The sequence below is a fragment of the Brachionichthys hirsutus genome, chromosome 5, assembly GCF_040956055.1.
Source record: "Brachionichthys hirsutus isolate HB-005 chromosome 5, CSIRO-AGI_Bhir_v1, whole genome shotgun sequence".
Taxonomy (NCBI): domain Eukaryota; kingdom Metazoa; phylum Chordata; class Actinopteri; order Lophiiformes; family Brachionichthyidae; genus Brachionichthys; species Brachionichthys hirsutus.
Genome location: NC_090901.1, coordinates 10,964,312 through 10,985,043, shown reverse-complemented (window position 1 = coordinate 10,985,043; position 20,732 = coordinate 10,964,312). Strand labels below are relative to the sequence as shown.

Sequence of the window (20,732 nt, the reverse complement as noted above, 5' to 3'; positions counted from 1 at the left end):
TTCCCTTCTGATATTTAGTGAGAAAACAAAAACACAACCAGCTCCATTTAATGCAGTGTCTCATTTCAGCGTTTCTCTCTGCACTGAATCAGTATTAAGATTCAATTACCTTAAGAACCTTTAATGTGAGTAGCGTAAGCCTTCTCAGAAAGGAAACACTATCCCTCCGCCCAGGCTAATGAGCAGAGGCACACTCCGCTCTCCTGTCAGATGATCTGTGCAGGGAGGATATTAGCAGATGTTAATAATACATTCAACGCCTCTTCTTCCCAGAAAAAGAGTCTGTGCCTCCGTCATTGTGGCCATTTTCTCCCCAAAGGCTGGAGCTGCCTGTCGCTGACCTTTCTCTGCAGGCTGGCTACTGATGCTCCCGTTACAGGTGGATGTTTCTACCTATCATCTCAAAGATACAAGACTCCAGGGACCAGCATGCATCATTTAGTGTTATGTTAATGGATGCCAGACACACGCGGGGCACAGCGTGAGGCTGTATGCGTTCTCGCCTATCTTTGTTTTACGCTTCGTGTCCTCACTATTCACTGTTCTCCACTCGATACTCGCTATTTACTACTCGCTAGCACTGCTGCTCCCTCAGAACTCCTTGGAAAGTGTACTTTCATCAACATTTGGCATTCTGTTAGTTTGCAAAATACATGAAGTCATCAAGAGATTTCGATAAGTTTTGTCGGGAGTTGGTTTTTTTGTAATGAAGAAATAGATATTAAAGAAATACCTTGATCCTTATTCACTTAAAATGGATGTAATTAAAGTAGTATACATATAAAACTACTTTAAATATTAAGCACACAATAAATCATGCCATTTTATCAAATGAAAGGACGGTTTTTGTAAGGATTTTATTTAGTGTACAGGATTATCGTGCAGCATGAAGGAGCGTTCGAAGGAGAAAACAGATGCCTCTTACGATTCTGCTGTGAAAGCGGCTCAGAGCCGTTTGTCCTCTCTCCCTGTAAATCTGTGGTCTTGTTGTGATGATTCAGCATTTGAGGGAACAAGATAACTCAAAATCGGGGTTCTGCATTTAGGCTTTGCTTCAATATAACGTGTAGGAACTACAGAATGTCTCCTGACTGTACGTGAGCAGTGATTATGATTAGTTATACAGAGAGGAATTAAACATTTGGGCCTTAGAATGACAGAAAGTCGTAAAAGGAGAGCTGAAGATTATTTTGTTGCGATCGTCTGTTATGTTTGACCAAAGGTGCAAAAGTTCAACAGGATGTTTGATCCATCAAATACTCATATCTGACACCCAGTAAAGGACTGGGGGGGGGTAGTAGAGAATAGTTCATAAACACAAATGATATAAGCAGTGATATTTAACAGGCCAGCAGATTGATGGTGGAGCCTTGTTTTTGATGTGGTTTTAATCTTAAACAATAGTTCTTCTGTATATGTTATCCCATAAGATTATGGACTCATCGGGGAATGAAAGGGATTAATGTGTTTAGCGCACGTTGGAGAGCCTACACGCCTTTATTGTGGTTTATAAACTGGGATTTACAGATTATATTCTTGATTATATTTATGGTACTTTGATATTTCTGTAGATTACAATCATCCAGCAGGATTTACAGAATTCGGATGAGGTGTTTCAGTCCATGTTGAATAACAGAAATAAAATAGAAAGTCAAAGCAGGGGCTTTGTTCGCACGGCTGGCGGTAAGTCGAACCTGTTCCAGGTGCGCGTTGGACTCTGGCAGAGCTGCCCTTCATCATCGGTTCTGTTCATAATCCTCACGGGCAGAATTTCAAGGCGCAGCCAGAATCCGCAGGGGGTCTAGTTTGGGGGGCCGACGGATTTCATCTCTGCTATTCTGTGGTTGGTGTTGTCCTGTTGGCTTCATCGAACCTGGACCTCGGGCGGTTTGCAGCCGAGTCCAAAGCGAGTGGGATGGAGAATCGGCACCTCTGAATCCGAGGCCGTGGTTCCTGACCGAAAGAAGGTGGCCTTCCCTCGCCGGGTCAGTGGGAGGAGGGGTTCAGGTGTCTTGTGGGGATCTTGTTCACAAATTTTATTTTGGTTAATTTTTCAATGAGACGGAGACGAAGGAGAGTATTTCAAAGGCTTCGTAACCCTGATGAACCAAAAGGGGGTAGATTGGCTGAAACGCTTGTATGGAACCGCCCACTTTTCTTACAATAACATCCCAAAAAACTATTTATTTTTTCCCTTCTCCTCACTATGTTGGTAGACAATCAATTTTAATAGGAATCAATTTCTTTAGGAAATTACTCAATATCGTATTGTAATGTATCCATACATTATACACATACATGTACATATATACACATCCACATATTGTCTTCTAACCTTCCAAAAATTATTTCCCAATTACAATCTTGTACATTTTTTGCAGAACTTTCAGAGAAGTACCTGCTTTAATTTTATATGAACCCTCATTCTGCAGATTGTATTCAGATCCTCCAAATATTTCTCAATCACAATTTTCTTCTAAGCCTCGGGATCTTCTGGAGGAGGTATGTGGGTGATGATGATGACAATGAAGACCCCGACTGACTTGGAGGTCCGGTTTTTCAACTTTGATTTCTAAAAATACTTTGGCTCAATCCTGATGAGTCAGCTTCCTGATGCTGTAAGCAGGTCAGACATAACAAGAAAATAAATCACAAAAAAGTCCTCTCAAACTATTTACTGGATCTCTTTGTAATCAGTGCTATTTCTGTTAGCGGCTACATTTTATAAATGCTTGCCTTTGTGACAAAGGATGTAGAAATGTGGTTTAAATGCTGCTGGAATCTCTAGGCTCTCATGAGAGCTCCTCTTTATGCTCAGCAAACTCTTCTTTAGCGTGGCTTGCTGGATTCATGCATTTGTTATTAGCTATAGGTAAAAATCTGAAATCCTCATTTGAGGTTTTGATTTAAATTGTTTTCACATTCCTCCAGAACAAAGAGGTTTTTGTGGAGGCTGGATTTGTTCTTTCGTTCTGTTTGTGGCTGAACTGATTCGTGTTTCATCACCTTCTAATGAGCGTTTCTCCCTGCTAAAGTCAGAGCAGCAGACCATCAATCCTCAGAGCTGCTGCTTCACAAATTAATATCGTGTGCGTGCGCGTGTGTGTGTGTGTGTGCACGCACACGCACGCACACTCTACCCACATAGCTTCTGTAGAGTCATACATGCTGAGGGAAGCTGTTTGAGTTTACTCCAGAGAAACTGATGTTCCTGCACGGCCTCGTGGGAGCAGGAAGTGTACAGTCAGCAGGACGAAGAGCATGGAAACACAAACTGGTGTTTAGAGACACCAACACAGTCACAGGAGGAGGCGGAGCTTCAACTCTGACCTGAAGGTGTCCTGCCAAGTAGGAGGTGGATTTTTACACATTTTTAAAGTGGGCTGCACTACCAGGGCTAACTTAGGCTAAGCTTCTTGTGGTTACTGTGCAGTTGCATTAAGTTTTTTTCAGGTTTATCCTTAAAAGGTCTCAATGCTGCCACAGGTTTCAGCTCAGCTTGTGAAGCAGGTGAACTCACCTCACCTTGTTTTAGAGGCGGTGAATTTAACAAACCAGGCAGTGTGAAATAACTGATGTCTTGATAGCTTCTTTAGCACAGCCACATGAACATGTCAAATCAAGACTAATGTGCTCAAATGGGTATGAAAGCTGTTTGATCTGAGCAAACTGCGTATTTGTGAAGTCACAATTGGATTATTTCATCCTGATGAAGATGCTGTTTCTTCATCGAGGACAAGACATTTTGGTATTTCAGAGTCTTATTGCCAGTTTTAATAATTTCTTTCATATTGAGCTCTTATGCTCTGCGGCATTAGTCTGGGAGGATGATGATGATGATGATGATGGTGGATCTGCTGCCTTCTAAGATCAGTAAACAAGACGAGCAACCTGTACACAGCATTTACTGTAAAGGACTCATTAGAGTCTGATGGTCTGTGTGGATTCCTCATGTGCAGCTGAGGTCAGGTGGGAAAATTGGATGGATGACCTTCAAAGAGTTGAACACAGTCCCCTGTCTTTCTATGGAGGCCTGTGGGGGACATATGCTGACTCTGACCTTCGCTGTTTTAATGCAGCTCAGGAAGGAGGAAGAAATTAAATTGCTGTTCAACACATTGAACAGCATCTCCTGAGGGAGGAGGGGGGGGGTATTTTATTATCAATCGTCTGAAAAAATAAATATGACAGTAGCTGTGATCATTTCACTGAGTGATGGAGAGAAAGCCTAAACCTCTTCTGTTTGTCATCTTTATTTCCTCTGAAAATAATTGAACAGTTCAGAGCAGCTGTTTGTGACTCCGTGGAATAAAATCTAAATGACTCTGATTTACAGCTTGAAGAGAAATGAATCAAGCTGGTAGGAGCTGCTTCAACATTTTCGCTTTCGTGCCATATTCCTTGAATATGTTTTGGATTATTGGACAGACGAGGTCCATTGATGAACCCAGATGAGGGCTTCAATGCCTCAGTAAAGAGAGACCCTCCTCAGAGATGAGATGTTTTTGTTGATCTGTACTCGCCTCTCTTCTCAGGCTTTGGGTTTGTGGCTGGTCTGGGATCAGCCTAGTGGACTGTAGTCCCCTCTCTGTCTGGTGGTGGCCGGTGGTCATGAAGCTACCCTGCTCCCTCTACTGCACCATGTTATCCCTGATGCTGCTGGGAACCGGATCTCTGCTGCTGCTGCTAGTCCACCTGCAGGACCTCAGCAACGCTGTCCCGCATCAGCCCTCAGGTCGGTACCGCCACAGGAAGCAGCTGATCGCTGATCAGTTTCCAAACAGGCACTCATCTGGTCATGTTTATCAGATCAATTCTGACTGCCGATGCAAGCTAACCCAGTGTCTGCATGCTGGTCTGTTCTGGTTGTCAAAAGAAAGCTGGTTATGAAAACTAAACTTTGACATTTCAGGAATTAAAAATAGCAGCATGTTTAATTTAGAAAGTACGGATCAAAGTAAGTGATCGAGCATGAACCGGACATGAGGGTGAAACATGACCCATCATAGTAAGAGCACTGACATCAAGTATCAGCATTGGCAGGAGAGCTCATGATTTCAAGCTTCATCTGAAATCTCGCCATGGAATAAGCAGCAGAAATGGATTGATTGATTAATTACAAATAAGAAATGCACATTCCATCACATGGGATACTTTTGTTTATTATTTGTAACATAATGATCAGTATATTGTGTTAATAAGCATTCATTTGACTGTTATAACCTCATTTTAAAGTGCTATTTAACCACCTTAGAAAATATATCAGCCTGATATTTAATGTTCACCAAACCTGCTGTATAGTCACCATGTATAAGCGAAGTCGGGGTTAGAAGGGGGGGGGGGGCAGAGTTTTCCTTGCCGAAACAACCAAACCAGAAAGCGAGAGTCCAAGGATGGATCCCTTCTCCATGCGTTTTGGCCGAATGATCAGCTGAGCTCTGGTTTAGAGAGACCAGATGATAGTTGGACTGCAGCGTTTGGTTATTGAGCAAGCATCGCTGGATCGGATTCAGTCCTGGGTTGCTGACCCTGAATGGGTCTGTCAGGAGGAAGGAGTTCACCAGGGCTGAGTTCCAGCTCAATCCATTCAGTGCAAAGTGAAATAGAACCTGCTGTGTCCATTCAGTTCTGATTGTGAGCTCTGACATACACAGCTACGTTTACAACCACACAGACACCATATTGATTAGGCATTAGAATCTATAAATAGGAAGCAGCAGATATTTGTTTCACTGTTTATTTACGCACTTACCCAATGTTAATGTTGGTGTCATGTATCCTCCTGCCATTTGTTTCCAGAGCATCAAAGTGTCTTTTCATATTTTTAATGTTTTATGGATTAAATATTTTCTATAATAGTGAAAACATTTTGAACTTGGTCTCAGATGATGATCAGTCGAGGCATAGCACTAGTTTGTAATCAATCCATCAGTATTTTCTCCTGAACACTAAAGTGTTCTCCATCATGCTGCATTTTCAGACACTATTCAGGGCTCGAGAACTTACCCTTTCCACATCTAAAGCCGTGTTCCATGTTAACGCAGTAAGAGCTCTGCACCAATCCAGTAAGGCATCACATCTATGATGACTTGCTTTCAGTCAGAAGAAGGTTTTTTGATGTTTTTCAAACTCCTAGGCTTTTTCCATGACCTGAAGGTCAAATAAATCCATTCATGCACACAGGACTGTTTAAATCCCTGAACGGCTTTAAATCTTTAGATCCAGCAGCAGCTCTGGAGTTCTGGTTGCTGATGTATTATCTGTGTTTTCATACTCTGTGAAGTATAGACGTCCTCCCACTCCAGGGTCATGGACGAGTCATAAAATAGTGACAAAATATTACCTTCAGCTCCACAATTCATCAGAACATCACTCAAAGTGGAATATTGAGTTCTGCAAGCATGCAGCTCCTTCATGGGAGAGAAGAGTGTATTTTATTTTATTTTAAAAACTAATCCTGTCCAGACAAGGTTTATTTATATTTACATCTTTTCAGAGCCATAAGTACAAGCAGCCAAATAAATTCAATTTGTGACAGAAAAGTACAAAAAAGAAATGTTGGTCAAGAGAAAACTGGACTGGGTACCTGCTAAGGGTCTTGACGTACCAAACAGCGGCTGAGTTTATTACCGAGTTTATTAGTGTAATATTTCCCAGACTATTAGCAATACGTCTGCATCTCTGTCAACATCACAGATATATATACTGTATATATAAAGGCTTGTCAGAAATCATTCCTGTCTGTTTTGATCATTTTTATATTATGTATCTGCATAGAAGGCTGTCACAATTTATTGATCAGATTATTGTTCTTTATTGAAATCAATGTTTTCCATGTTTAAGTTGTGAGAGAACATCTCTTTCTCTTCTTCTGCATGCTGTGTTTACAGTTTCTACACTCTAATATTATAAACACCAATAAATCCGTAATATTCAGCACATTTTCTAAGGACGTTTACTCAAGGACTCTACTTGAGCTTCATTTCAAGGTACTTCACTCGAATGCTTATATTCTACTGTGGCAATTAAAATCATCAGTCATAATATACAGATCAACTACAGTTAGACACAGACAAGCTACGATGAGACACACAACCACTGACACAGATCAACCACAGCAGCTCTGACTGCTGGGAATACTGGTACACTTCAGTCTGATCGAAATTTAGCTCAATAAAAAAAAATGAGCTGTTTTCGTTGTTTATACAATATTATAATTTTAGAGAAAGCAACGCAGACTAAACATCTCTGCCTTAACACAGAGTATGTATCACACATGGTGGATAAGTGTGTTTCACTGCAAAGAAACCTACAGGAAGCTCACATTTGTACTTTAAATTAATAGAATTTAAATTAAATCATTGTAGCCCCAGAGAATACACATGTAAATATTGTATAAGGAAGCAGCTTCCAACAAAGATAACGGTAAATGTAACTGAACCCGAGAAAAGAAGCAGCAGTGTTTGCATCAAGGCCGTATGAGCTCTCTAAAGGAAGCACATTAAATTATCTGTGAGCTCCCTGTGTGCGCCGCAGACTCAATTTCCTGCCTTAAGTGACTTGATGTAATTTGAAAGTTTGGTTGCAGGGGGGGGGGGGGGGGGGCAATGTGATGCGCGTCCTATTTCAGTCCGAACAGAGACATGTCAGAGCATGCCTCAACCCGATTTCAGCAGAACGCTTTAATTAGCATTCTGATATGATGGCTTACGAGGCGCAAACAACCCGAATACGAACAAACATGAAGGCAAACCGGCAGGTGGAGGTGTCAGAATGAAACGCACGGTGTTCCCCTGATCAGGGATCAAAGAACTTTATCTGAGCTATGAAATCATCTTCAGCAAAGTTGTTGTTCATCAGAGAACAGACCATCTCACACAGTTTGTCCGACGGGTTCTTCGTGGATGAGACGACCATTAGGCAGCACTCATTCTAATTTCTTCTGGCCGTGTTGTAATGCAGACACCTCTGCAGCACACGTGCACAGACACGTGTTACTTTCTGCGAGCGTGTTATTGTGTTTTCATGTGAAACGTGTTCCTTCTGCAGAGTCTCTTAGATCAAAATGACTCATTTGTGTCGACTTTAGAAATTGGCATGAGGCGGTGTCGGGTCATTCTGGAAACAGCAGTGGCGATGTGCTGCTGCTGCGGCAGCAGGAAGGTGTGATGTATTATGTATTGTTTGGTTGTGTTTATACACCCCTCCACTTCAGGTCTGCATGTCTGAGGTCTTTAGTTTCATCCCCCAGATGTTTCCTCTGATGTCTGCCATTGTGTCCTGTCGTCATCCGTCCGTGTTGGTCTGACGGTAAATCTTTCCTTCAGCAACACAACCATTAGGTGTGGTTGTTGGTTGTTAGTTGTGCCTGTTGGAATCTCACATCCAGCCACCCTTTAATCCCTTGGTTGTAACTGTTGCACACAGTGGGCTGAGTCAGCACTGACCTAATGTCAGTCCTGCTTCAGATCAAGACTCGATGAAGTCTTCGTCCCTGACCTAGCTTCAGCTCACTGGTAATTAGTGGTCGTCCTCGGTTGTATTAATGTATGATAATATAATGTTATTATGGGGATGCTTGAATGGTGGGTGACCTTGTCGCCACCCGCCTGCAGCAGTCTTCATCTCATGCCCGCCCCTCGTGGTGCTGAGGACAGCGTAGTCTTTGTGTGACGACGCCTACACACTCAGAATGAAACACAAGAGCTTCATTTGTGGTGGGGGGGGGCTGAATAACTGAGAATGACCTGCTGGCACTCATCTCGATGAGTATAGATGGTTTGAGCTGCTCAGGCCTGTTTAAATTCTTCATAAAACATATGTCCTTCTCCAGCATCCATTTCTCTGATGGAAAGGGTTCTTCCAGTTCTCATAAATGATAAACGGAGGATAAACAACATGAAGTAGAGACAGAAAATAGTTTCTTGAAAATATCAATATCAATATTTTACAGACGGTGAGACCTCTCTGCTCTCGTCTTCCACTCCCAGACAAAGGAAAACCTCTGGAGCTTTTAGTGCTTTATTTTCCTGCAGTCCACCTCCACAAGAGGAATCCGTCAGTGAGGGAGAGTGCAGCAGAAAAACATCACAACAGCAAGGACTGACAACAAAGACGACTAACACACCACGAAAGAGGAAATACACCCAGATTCTTCAGATGTTAAGGATGATTACGTTTATTTAAAGGATCTGTCGTTATGTATATGTGTGCGTGTGTACAGTAGGGGAAATAATTATTTCATCCCCTGTTGAATTTGTAAATTTGCCCCCTTACAAAGAAATTAACAGACTCAATGTTTTACTCTATCAAAGTTGTTTGCCGCTCATATGCTCGAATGCGAATGCCCGGTGGCCGGGTCTCTGCCGGGCTCGGCCCGAAAGGTTGACCCGGGCCTGACCTGCGGTGGACTCACTATCCGCCGAGGGAACCTCGGGTGCAATGTGGATTGGGTGGCAGTAGACGACAGGGGGCTTGTCGACCCGATCCCCAGACACAGAGACTAGCTGTTGGGACATGGAATATCACCTCGCTAGGGGGGAAAGAGCCAGAGTTCGTGATTGTTGAGAAGTAGGATCAAATCAACACCCTCCATCGGGCGCTCGAGGGTTCGTGAGAGTTCACCCAACACGTTCACGTGTGTGTTTGGTGGATTTGGAGAAGGCGTTGGACCCTTTGCTGAGGATTCCTTTGACTTCACTGAAGCTGAAAGCGATCCTCACAAAGTTAATACAAGACACACACACACACACACACACACACACACGCTCACTATTGAGATGATCTGGATGTGTTCTAGCCTCAGATCTCAGTGGCTCTGCAGGTGTAATCCATTAGTCTGACTCGTATCTGGAGCGGAGCACATCATCTCCTGCTGCACTAAGAAGCCTCATATCAAGGAGAGGTGTGGAGAGGATGTTTTAGTCTTAACATTGCAGGGGAGGTTAATAGGATCATGTTTATTACTGCATTGGCTCTCCAAAGGCTCATGGGATGCGACTACCGGTAATAAATCCAGGTGTCTTTTTTTTATGCTTACCTCACTTCCATGCTGTGGTTTTAATGTCACATTGAACCAGCAACTTTATGACCTAATGATAAACCGTTTTCTTCATTTTGTTTTGTTGAACACTTCATAGAAAAAAAACAAATCATAAATGTATTTATGCTGCTGCACTACAAACATGACTCACCGTGGGGGGGGGTCCTATTCATTCTCTGCTGCTGCTACTAGATCAAATGAAGCATACCTGAGGCGCCCTTTGATGCAGGTGGTGAGGAAACCTGAACCTTCCTCAGGTCATCTGAACAAGGTGTTTGTGGCAGAAAGGCTTTTACACCAGCAGGAGATGGGGAGTGTTCTCGGATCAGCATCAGTATGCTTTGGATTCCTTTCCACAGGTTCACCTGAGCAGACGAAGCTCCTGATTTATTCATCAGGTTATCCTCTGCACCAGCAGCAGCATCAAGTTACCCGTCGTGGCAGCCGACCACAACAGCACCGTCTAACACCAGCGACCTGATGAATAATACAGGAGCAGGTGTGTGTGTGTGCTGTTGGCTCATTAATCTGCTAACACGTTGAAAGAACTCAACAAAATACCTCTTAACTGAGCGCCGGTTTAAGATTTGGATCCTCTAACTCATCTGAGGTTTGATTTAGATCACAAGATCGTTGGTTCGTTAAATGTGTCATGATTCAAATCAGTGATGTAAATCAGCAGAGGGCGTTTCCTCGGATGTCAGTGTCAGTTAATGGTTTAGATTCAGGGTGTTCATGCTACAGTCTGCGGGGCCAACTGCGGCCCACGGGCCATTTTTAATTGGCCCCGCAGCAGATTGTAAAAATATAATGGACTATGGTGTTCGTGTCGGTGCTAACAAATGAAGGAATGATGGACACAGGAATACTTAACAAGCTTGTTTATCAGGTCCGCTGTTTGAAGCGCGCTGCAGCTTCCTTACAACAATGCGCATGCGCGCAGGCAGAGCATGTGATTGGCAGAACACAGAACATCACAGCATTACGTCAGGTCCTGTAACATCTCCCTTTCCCAAGAAAGCCCAACAATATAAAATGTACTATAACTACTATGAACATGAACATAATCACAATGTGGCCCTTAAGTTCAGAGTGATCACCAGTTCAGTCTTTTCGGTGGCTTTGAAAGGCGTCCTGCCCTGGTGTGCCTCAGACCCTCCCCCAAACCCGTGCCAGAGCAGGCGGTGGGTGTGGTAGCAGCTGGAGGCCCCGTTGAGGGTCTATCCGGGCTTGACCCGATCACAGTAGGTGAGCCAACCATCTCACCCTTCCCGGGACTGACAGCAGGCACAAACTCGCAGTCCCCATACCGCGGAACAGCCCCTAACTCTGCAACCCTAAGGTCCACCCTGTTGCGTCGATAAACAGAGCCATCAATGTCCACGAGGTAAGACCTGGGGGCGACTTTGCTGAGACATGTTCCAGCTCTCCAGATACGCGAGGCGTCACCCGGAAGAGGCTTCATCCTGACAGTCTCTCCCACCCCTAGCTCGGGCAAGACCCGCGCTGACCGGTCATAGAAGGATTTGGAGAGCTGCCTTCTGTGCTGTAACTTCTCCGTAACCCCTGTCACCACTGCCGGCTCAAGGAGTTTGCCAGTCACAGGAATGGACGTTTTAAGGCGACGAGACATCAGGCGTTGTGCAGGGCTGCTATCCATATTCTCTGTTGGAGTATTACGCCAGTGCAACACCGCCTTCCAGGGATCATTTCCATCCCGAGCAGTCTTGCGAAGCAGGTTCTTTGCAATCTTGACGGCTGATTCTGCCTTTCCATTTGCTTTGGGGTGCCGTGGAGAAGACGTCACGTGCTCAAACTCCCACTCTGAGGCAAAACGGGCAAATGCAGAGGTAAACTGAGGGCCATTGTCTGTGATGACCCTGTCTGGCTGTCCATTTGTTTCCGTGCTAACAAAATACAAACGAAAGAAAGCCACCATAGCTTGGAGGTATTCAGATGGTTCATGAAACGGTGCTTCATGAAAGTCACGTAATGTGTCCAGGAAAGATGCAGGAAGTCCACAAAGCGAGCATGTCCAGTCCAGGAACTCGGTTGTGCCCCGAATTGAAGACTTGTCTGCTAACTTAAACCGCCGAGCTTCACATAAAGGCTGTGCTTTTGATTTGTTGATTGCATGCGATGAGACGACGCAGACACCGGCCGTCTCTTCATTCTTCTTAGAATGACAAAACGTTTTGAATATGGGGGAGCTGCTTTATCACAGTCGGCACTTCCAGAGGCATGAAGCTGATCAGACACACAAAGGAAATCATTTGAAAGAGTAGTGGAAGTGAAGTTATGTGAGCAAAACAAGGTCACGTGCCAGGAAAGAGCTACACAAACAGGATATTTGTTGAGTGTTGGTGGAAGAGTGTCGAGGTCAGAGGGACTACGATGCATGCCAATGACGTCATAATCTGAGCTGGATGAGACGGACCGAGCGAGTTGGAGCAAGATGGGGTACATGAATATCACTGAACAATCGGCAAGTTTATTAGAGTCAAGGCACATGAAGGTCTCGTTTCATTCCAGCCTATCCAGCAGTCACAGAGAGATGTCGGAGTAGATACTTTTATAATATAGGCAGCGCAGCACTTTGTTGTGAATGGACTGTTAAACACAACACAACACGAGCCAGACATCATCCATTCAAAAGAATTCATACATTCATGAGGACCATGCATGTAATAACCACCACACACACAATAATGTGTAAATAAGGTGCTGATATTATTGACATCTTTACAATAAATGATGGCATCCATTGGTTTTAGTGGCGTTTCAGTCATTGATGTAAGCATGGGGTCACCATCTGATCCTGCAGGATCTTGGTCTTCATCAGCCTGGGAATAAAGTAGCTCTTCCTGATCTCCTGGTGAGTCCGGAGGACCGGGAACAAACCAGCCTCTCTCCTTGTGCTATCATTAGCACACCGCGCTCAGGTCACCCTGGCCTCAGCTGTGTTGGCGTACATCTGACAGGACAGCAACTGCTGAGCTCAGCAGCACAGCAGCATGCTGGGTAATTAGTGTCTCGTGGGCACCTCTGAGGTCAGGAGTCAATAAACACACCTGTGCGTCTGTGAGACTCAGCTGCTGCTGAGCTATAGTTACCATTTCTTTAGCTGAAATATGAACTCGCTCTGCGCTGTTATCAACCCACCCTCTATATGGAGTACACTATTATCTCTCTCAATACAATAATGAGAATGATAATATAATAGCCAGCCCAATGCTGGGCTATTGGAGTGTTGCCGGTCGTTCTCGGTTCGACGCGCTCTGTGGCTACGTCTTGGTTTCGCCGTATCCAAAGAAAAGGAGAGTCCAGAAGCGGGCTTAAGAGAATAAAATGTCACTAATTTATTACAAAATACAACAACTTAAAATATTCAATAAACCCGAACATCTGGGTGCAGCGATTCCGCCAGAGCGGTCAAAACCTATGTGCCCTTCCGGGTCAACACCTGTTCACCCCCTGATTGGCCCTGCCTTATATACCCCACATGGCCACAGCGCCACACAGTGCACAAAATAGGAACCGCACTCCATCAGTTGCATTTGGCTTCTACACACCGGCCCCTAACTGGCGTGGTACCACACATGGCAATTCTCAACATTTCATAAAATACAACAAATATTGAAGCATCACAACAATAACTAGACCTCATACACCAGACACAGCTTGGAAATTGGTCTCTCCTCTGGCTGACATCGTTCCAGTGTCCAGCTCATCATTCCCATCCCTAACAGGAAGCACTGACAGCGTGGTGCGACCTCTGCCGGCCCCTGTATGTCCATAAGTCGTATGAAAGACTGAGGTGGGTTCTGGTGATTCCAGTCCATCTTCTAAAACAGTGATCTGTCGATCTATGTGCAACACAGTCGGATGATATTGATTACAGATCTCACATTGCAATCTTGCTTCACAATTACGGCTGACATGGCCTCGATGAAGGCATCCAAAACACACTCCCCCTTTCCTCAATATGAACACTTTGTCCGTGTGTCTCTTCTCCTTAAACTGCTGACAGTTTTCCAGTGCGTGTTCCATAGAGCAGCAAACACAGCGTTCGTTCTCCTTGATTGAGCGTGACGGCTTAACTTCGTTGTGAGAGCCCATAGCGGTCACTGTGCTGGCGACCACATGCCCCTTCTCTCTATGGCTGGGTTGTGACTTTGGCTGGTTTAATGTTGTATTAGAACTGTATTCTTGCAGATCTCCAAAAAAGGGATCTGAACGGATCCTCACATGACGCTCCATGAATCCCACCAGATCATTAAATCTAGCTCTGTGGCCAGTAGACTCCATGATGTCATGAGCCCTGCTCTGCCAGCGTTCTTTCATCCTATACGGGAGCTTTGCAAGGATTGCCCTCATATTCACAGGCATGTCCAGTTCCTGCACATATTCCAGCTCCTCCATGATGTTGCAGCAGCCACGCAGAAATAGTGCATAGCTGTGAAGTGCCCTGGTGTCGTCTGCTCTTATAGTCTGCCATGACAAAGCCTTGCTGATGTATGCAGTAGCTGTTTTGTAAGGATTTCCAAATTGATCTTGCAGTAGAGCCTTGGCCACCACGTAGCCACGATCTGGGTCCATATGTTGACAACTCCGCACCAGTTCGAGAGGCGGGCCTCTGGTGAATTGCTCCAAATAGTACAAACAGTCTGCTGTGGTTGCTTTACTTTCCACTCCTTGCTCAAATGTTTTTATAAAGGTCCTGTAATGCAAGGGATCGCCGTCAAAGATTGGAATGTCTCTTGGTGGGACCGTCATTGACCGCTGCTGGTTCATTAAAGCTGCTATAATCTCAGTTTGTCTGCTCATGATCGTTAGAAGGTCTCCAGGTGTCTGCATAGCGGTGAGCGACTGACGTTGTGTTTCATTTTGTGTAAATCGATCATTTGTTGCCATCCTGTTTCTATTGCATATACCCTTCGTATTTGAGTACGCTTGTGACTGACACTTTTCTTCGGCATCATAAATTTCCAACCTTGCTTCAGATGCCGCCAGTTCAGCCTCCAAATCAAGCATCTCCTTTCTTCTTCTCAATTTTGCTTCCTCTTCTTCAATAACATGTCGCTCCTTCAATATTTTAACTCGAGCCAAAACTGCAGCTCTATCTGCTGCTGCCTGTAATCTAGCAGATGAAGCACTAGACGTGTAGCTCCTTTGACTGCTTCTGCGACTTATATTTGAGATGCTGTCTTCAGGAGAGAGTTCATCGTTGTCACCCTTTTCATTCATATTTGGCTGAGGTTGGGTTACAGTTTGAGAAAGCCATAAACTGACATTGGCAAAACACTCATTGTTTGGGATCATTTTTGCCTTAAACCATATTTCATGCTTTTCAGCCTCTTCAGTCGGCAGTAAACCCATAAATGACTCATGTACACCTTTAGCATCATCACAAATCAATTTCAATTCATCAAAAGCATTTATCACCTTTGTTTTATCACCATCAGACATTAAATCATCCAACTCCCTTCTAATGTCAGATGCCTTATTTAACTTGGACTTTCTAATATGTTGTAACTTCTCAAACTTCTCAGCTAAAGCCTTTTCTGTTAATTTCACAACACGTTTCTGAGTTACACCATTAGCAAGTTGTTCATTTCCAGCATTTGGGTCCACGTCCAAAGCGCACGCCTCCATAGTTCGTATCGCGAGATTCAGCTCAAGTGAGCGCAAAGGAAAGTAGGTCAACGAGTCACGTGATCCAGCGCAATCTGCGAAAGCGCAGCGCTTCAATGCGTAAAACGCGCTCAATGTTCATCAATGCGTTGGATTTAATGTGCGCGCACAATAGGCCTTTGGTGGTGGAGCGCTACACGTACCTCTCGTCGGGCGCCTTTATTGTAAATCCACGCGATGGTGTTCAGCGCTCCAGTCCAGCTCCGTAATCCAGCTCCGGTCCACAGCGCTCCCCAGGAACAGCTGACTGCTGTTAAATCTATCTTCGTGGACCACTTCTCCACGCCGCAGCTCACACGATCATCACTGGCTGTCTCCCAAAGACAGGTCTCCTGAGGTCCCGAGTTTACTCCAATCGGGCAGGTTTTGACATTATAATAGCCAGCCCAATGCTGGGCTATTGGAGTGTTGCCGGTCGTTCTCGGTTCGACGCGCTCTGTGGCTACGTCTTGGTTTCGCCGTATCCAAAGAAAAGGAGAGTCCAGAAGCGGGCTTAAGAGAATAAAATGTCACTAATTTATTACAAAATACAACAACTTAAAATATTCAATAAACCCGAACATCTGGGTGCAGCGATTCCGCCAGAGCGGTCAAAACCTATGTGCCCTTCCGGGTCAACACCTGTTCACCCCCTGATTGGCCCTGCCTTATATACCCCACATGGCCACAGCGCCACACAGTGCACAAAATAGGAACCGCACTCCATCAGTTGCATTTGGCTTCTACAGATAACTTAAAGCGTAAATTTGAATCTGGATCTGTGATTATTTTCCTCTTTTTTTTTCTTTTTTTTTTAAATACTTCCATCAGGTTATTGTTCTAAAGTGTTTTCTAGACTTCTTTTTACTGAGTTTTCTGTCCAGCATCACTCTTCGCATCTCTAATAATACATTCACACTTTCTCGCTCACACACACACACACACACACACACGATTGACTCACTCCATCAGAGACCGCAGGCTCTGGCATATTGTCGATGGCAGACGACCTGTGCGTAGGTCAGTGTTGTATGAAAACACACACACTCCTGAAGACGAGCTCAGACACCAGTAAAGCATCATCGCATGCAGTAGTGTGTAAACGACAGTGTGCAGTCTGTGTATTTATGTTTATCTGTATCTCCAGTGTTTGCTGCGTGGGTCTTCTTGGCCCTCAGCTGGTTGCCTGGAAACCCATGTGGCAGCTTGGCAGTGATCCCCTGGAACAGATGATGAGCCGTGCAGACGTGTTGTGTAAAAGTTTGCAAAGCACAAGTGTGAAAACGGTTTTTACAGTTTGCGGAAGAATAATTAGTGATCAGCCTCCACAGTCTGGAGGTGATCAGACAGCGAGCCGCAGGTATCAAACTTCAGTCCGGGTGTTTATGTGCCTCTGGTTTCCCATCGCGTGAGTGATGTTCGTGGACAGAATCTGAAGGTGGCTTTGAGGTGAGCGCATGATTCAGATTAGAAGCTCGGAATCAGGTCTCTTTGCAGGGACCTGGTTCAGTTGTCTTTATCGATTCATGATCCAGCGGTTCTCAGCCAAGAGTGAAGTGGCTGGTGTGAAAGTCTGCATCGCCAAATCTAAGGCCACAGTCCTCTGACAGAACTTGGTGGATTGATTCTTGTTGGGGGGGGTACGACTCCCAGAAAAGGACTTAAAGTCTCATAAAGTTTATGAAAAATTGGTCATCTAGCTCCAGCATCTGGAAGTTGCTCGTGCTTCGTAACACTCGTATGTTGAGATATTACTGTACAGTATAGCAATTACAGGTAAACGTATCATATATATATATATATATATACTGTGTGTATATATATATAATTATTTGAAATGGGTCGTTTATACTTTTTTCAGATGCATTTACAGTTTCTATTATGTAATAAATGTGAAACATGATCAAACATAGATGTTCAATATTACTGGACCAGAATCTATAATCTATCGTTAGTGTATTGATCAGTCAAATCAGATAGACACACATTCCTTTGCATCTTAGCAGCTCTAAACGCTTCCACTGATTTGTTGGAGACACCTGGCAGAGAGGTGCAGTCTGGGTAATAAATAACCAGGAGTAGCATGGCGCTAACCTTCGGTGTCAGGAAGCTGCTGAGAAGCCATCTGGTGTGTGTGTGTGTGTGTGTGCGTGTGTGTGTTTGTGTGTGTAGGAGTGTGTGTGTTTCCATTTCCTCTTCAACATTCAGTGATGCTGCCAGCATTGTTTACAGCATCGTTTACCGCCTGTTAAATTCTGTCAGAAACTATAAACTGACAGGAAGGAAGTTTCTTTCACAACAAAAGCGTATTAAGGCCGCACGATGTTGGCTTTGATGCCACCAGACAAGTTTATTCTATCGTCTGGACGACTGTGAGGTAGCAGTCATCAATAAAATGGTGAACAAGACCTGAGACACACGAGGGGAATAAAAGTTCATTAGAAATCATAACATTCCTGATGAAGGAAAGAAAACCATTTTCCAGTTAATCAGAATGAAAATTGTCGTTTTGAGCTTTATGTAAATATAACATTCATGTATTCGGCATGTAGAAATTTGACTTTTAAAAGTATGCACCAACATAAACACTCTATAATATTGTTAGGATTGACGTATTGATCTTTACACATCAGGTTCACACTTCATTCTGATACTTTGTAATACAGTAAGTGTTAAAACTTTAAATCCTATGTTTTAGTTAATACATTATAGAATGTATCATCTATACATGTTCAAAACAGAGGAATATAAAGAGGAAATTCAGTCTCCATTACTTTCCTATCAACCGAGAAATTGAGAAACAATTTTTTATGGTCCATTTTTACTGTCCAGAACCTTTTGAGTTATCTTGATAACAGATGACCAATGGACAGACAAATGCCGGCGATCACATCACTCCGACCTCAGCGGATATAATGATCTGGAGCGTTTCTCTACTGTTGATGACATTTGGTGTAGATTTAGTCTCTGTGTCGGTGTGGAAGTCGCCGAGTCTGAATCTGTCTGCCTCATGAATGGTCACGTGATCTGTTTTTGTGTTTCTCTCCAGGTCTTCATGTGCTGGTGTCTCCAAGGAGGCCTGCAGAGGTGAGCCAAGCACACTGGCCACAAACCAGACCAGATGTGGAAGCACTGACACCTAGTGGCCGGTCAGAGCCTTACAACACAGACATGCAGCAGAAAACACACATTTCAGAATCTGAATACTTTATTAATCCCAGCGGGAAATTCCATCAGCAACAATGCTCCACCCAACACCTAATTGAATTAGGATCTGTAGCTCTATGAATAAGGGAAACAGCGCCCCCTACTGACATATTTGCAAAAGATAGTTGGTTTCACTCCTTCGTGGTAATCGGTGTGTTATTATTATTGCTTATGGGATGTGATCTTTGTGTGCTCAAGGATCTGATGACAAAAACAGAGACCGAAGAGGCAGCAGTAAAGTTTAAAGTCCCATCTGATTTGCTGATGGATGAAGACTCTCCTTTGGTGGTCGTCACCAGGCAGTCGGTCACCAAACGTCACCGGAAGCTTCTACTGAAGAGCAGCTTCGCAGCTTCCAGTGCAACTGCTACTGTAGAACAGCAGCAAAGCCTCAAAATGCAGCAGTTGGTGAGAACGCAGGAGTCCCGGCGCCGCCTGTTGAAGGACGTCTGCGCCAAATACCACCCGGGAGTCAGGGAGCAGCAGGTCTCCTGGCAGCAAGTGTCACGGATTTATGTGGAGGACCAGTTCAGACTGCTGTACTGCGAGGTGCCCAAAGTCAGCTGCTCGAACTGGAAGAGGGTGTTGATGGTGCTGGGTGGCAGCAAGGCCTCCACGCAAGACATTCCTCATGATGCAGCGCATTACGGCAATCACCTGCGGCGGCTGGACAGCTACAACAGCTCTGGCATCGCCAGCAGACTCTCCTCCTATACCAAAGTGCTTTTCGTCAGGGAGCCCTTTGAGCGTCTGGTGTCTGCTTTCCGGGACAAGTTTGAGAGTCCAAACTCGTACTACCACCCCGTGTTCGGACGGCCAATCATCTCCAGATACCGCGCCAATGCCACGCGCACCGCCCTCCGCACTGGTGCCGGTGTCACCTTCAGGGAATTCATCCAGTACTTGCTGGATGTGCATCGGCCAGTAGGGATGGACATCCACTGGGAGCCTGTCAGTCAGCTGTGTAATCCCTGCCTCCTTCAATACAACTTCATTGGGAAGTTTGAGAGGCTGGAGGAAGAAGCCAACTTCCTGCTGCAGCGCATCGGAGCACCGAAAAACCTCACCTTCCCCAGCTTCAAGGACAGAAACCCTCTGGCAGAGAGGACGTCCTCCAAAATCACCCAGGGATATTTTTCCCAGCTAAGCTCTGCAGAGAGGCAGAAGACCTTCGACTTCTACTACGTGGATTATCTCATGTTTAACTACCCCAAACCCTTCAAAGACCTGCACTGAACCCAGCCACCTTCTCATGAGACGCCTCCAACTTGGAATATAATTCTCTTTATTTCAGGTGCTCAGTGGCTACAGCAGATTGTTTTAACAAAACAGCTGGACTTGTGGACTCAAACCCTGACTGAGTCCTGACTTGACATTTTTAGGAAACACTTCATACATTTCTACTGCTATGCAACTTTTACACAACTATACCTGTCAGTATAATAGGTATAGACAAAACCAGCCACTTACTTAGACTTCAAACATGCCTTAAGGAAAATAAATCTTGGATGTCCAAGAAAGAAAGAAAGAAAAAACACTGCAAACACACAACGAATTAGCACAACGGGCCCCTCGAAGCAACCACACACATATGCATCAGGGCATAGGGTGAAGGTGCCGCCATGATCGGCGCACCTGGACCTGGAGGGCCTTGCTCAAGGGCACCTCGGCAGTGCTTTGGAGGCAGACTGGCCCCTCTCCAGGCACCAGCCCACACTCCACAAGCCGTCTGGGCTGGGCTGGGACTCAAACCTGTGGACTTCTCCACTTCCCAGCTCAAGGCCCAACCCACTGAGCTGCTGCCGCCCCG

At 44.7% G+C, this 20,732-nt stretch overlaps 1 protein-coding gene across 1 annotated transcript; it reads left to right on the top strand.

The window, feature by feature from the left end:
- The first annotated feature begins 4,611 nt into the window (after positions 1 to 4,611).
- LOC137893532 (carbohydrate sulfotransferase 8-like) lies at positions 4,612 to 20,158 on the top strand. The gene is made up of 3 exons (XM_068738943.1): positions 4,612 to 4,735; positions 18,765 to 18,802; positions 19,121 to 20,158. Exons 1-3 carry the CDS (start codon positions 4,612 to 4,614, stop codon positions 20,156 to 20,158), a joined length of 1,200 nt encoding a protein of 399 aa, XP_068595044.1.
- The last annotated feature ends 574 nt before the right edge of the window (positions 20,159 to 20,732 follow it).

Coding starts and splice junctions, on each gene's coding strand:
- LOC137893532 (XM_068738943.1), top strand. CDS start 4,612: ATGAAGCTACCCTGCTCCCTCTACTGCACCATGTTATCCCTGATGCTG. Junction 4,736..18,764: donor TGTCCCGCATCAGCCCTCAG/GTCGGTACCGCC, acceptor GTTTCTCTCCAG/GTCTTCATGTGCTGGTGTCT. Junction 18,803..19,120: donor CTCCAAGGAGGCCTGCAGAG/GTGAGCCAAGCA, acceptor TGTGTGCTCAAG/GATCTGATGACAAAAACAGA.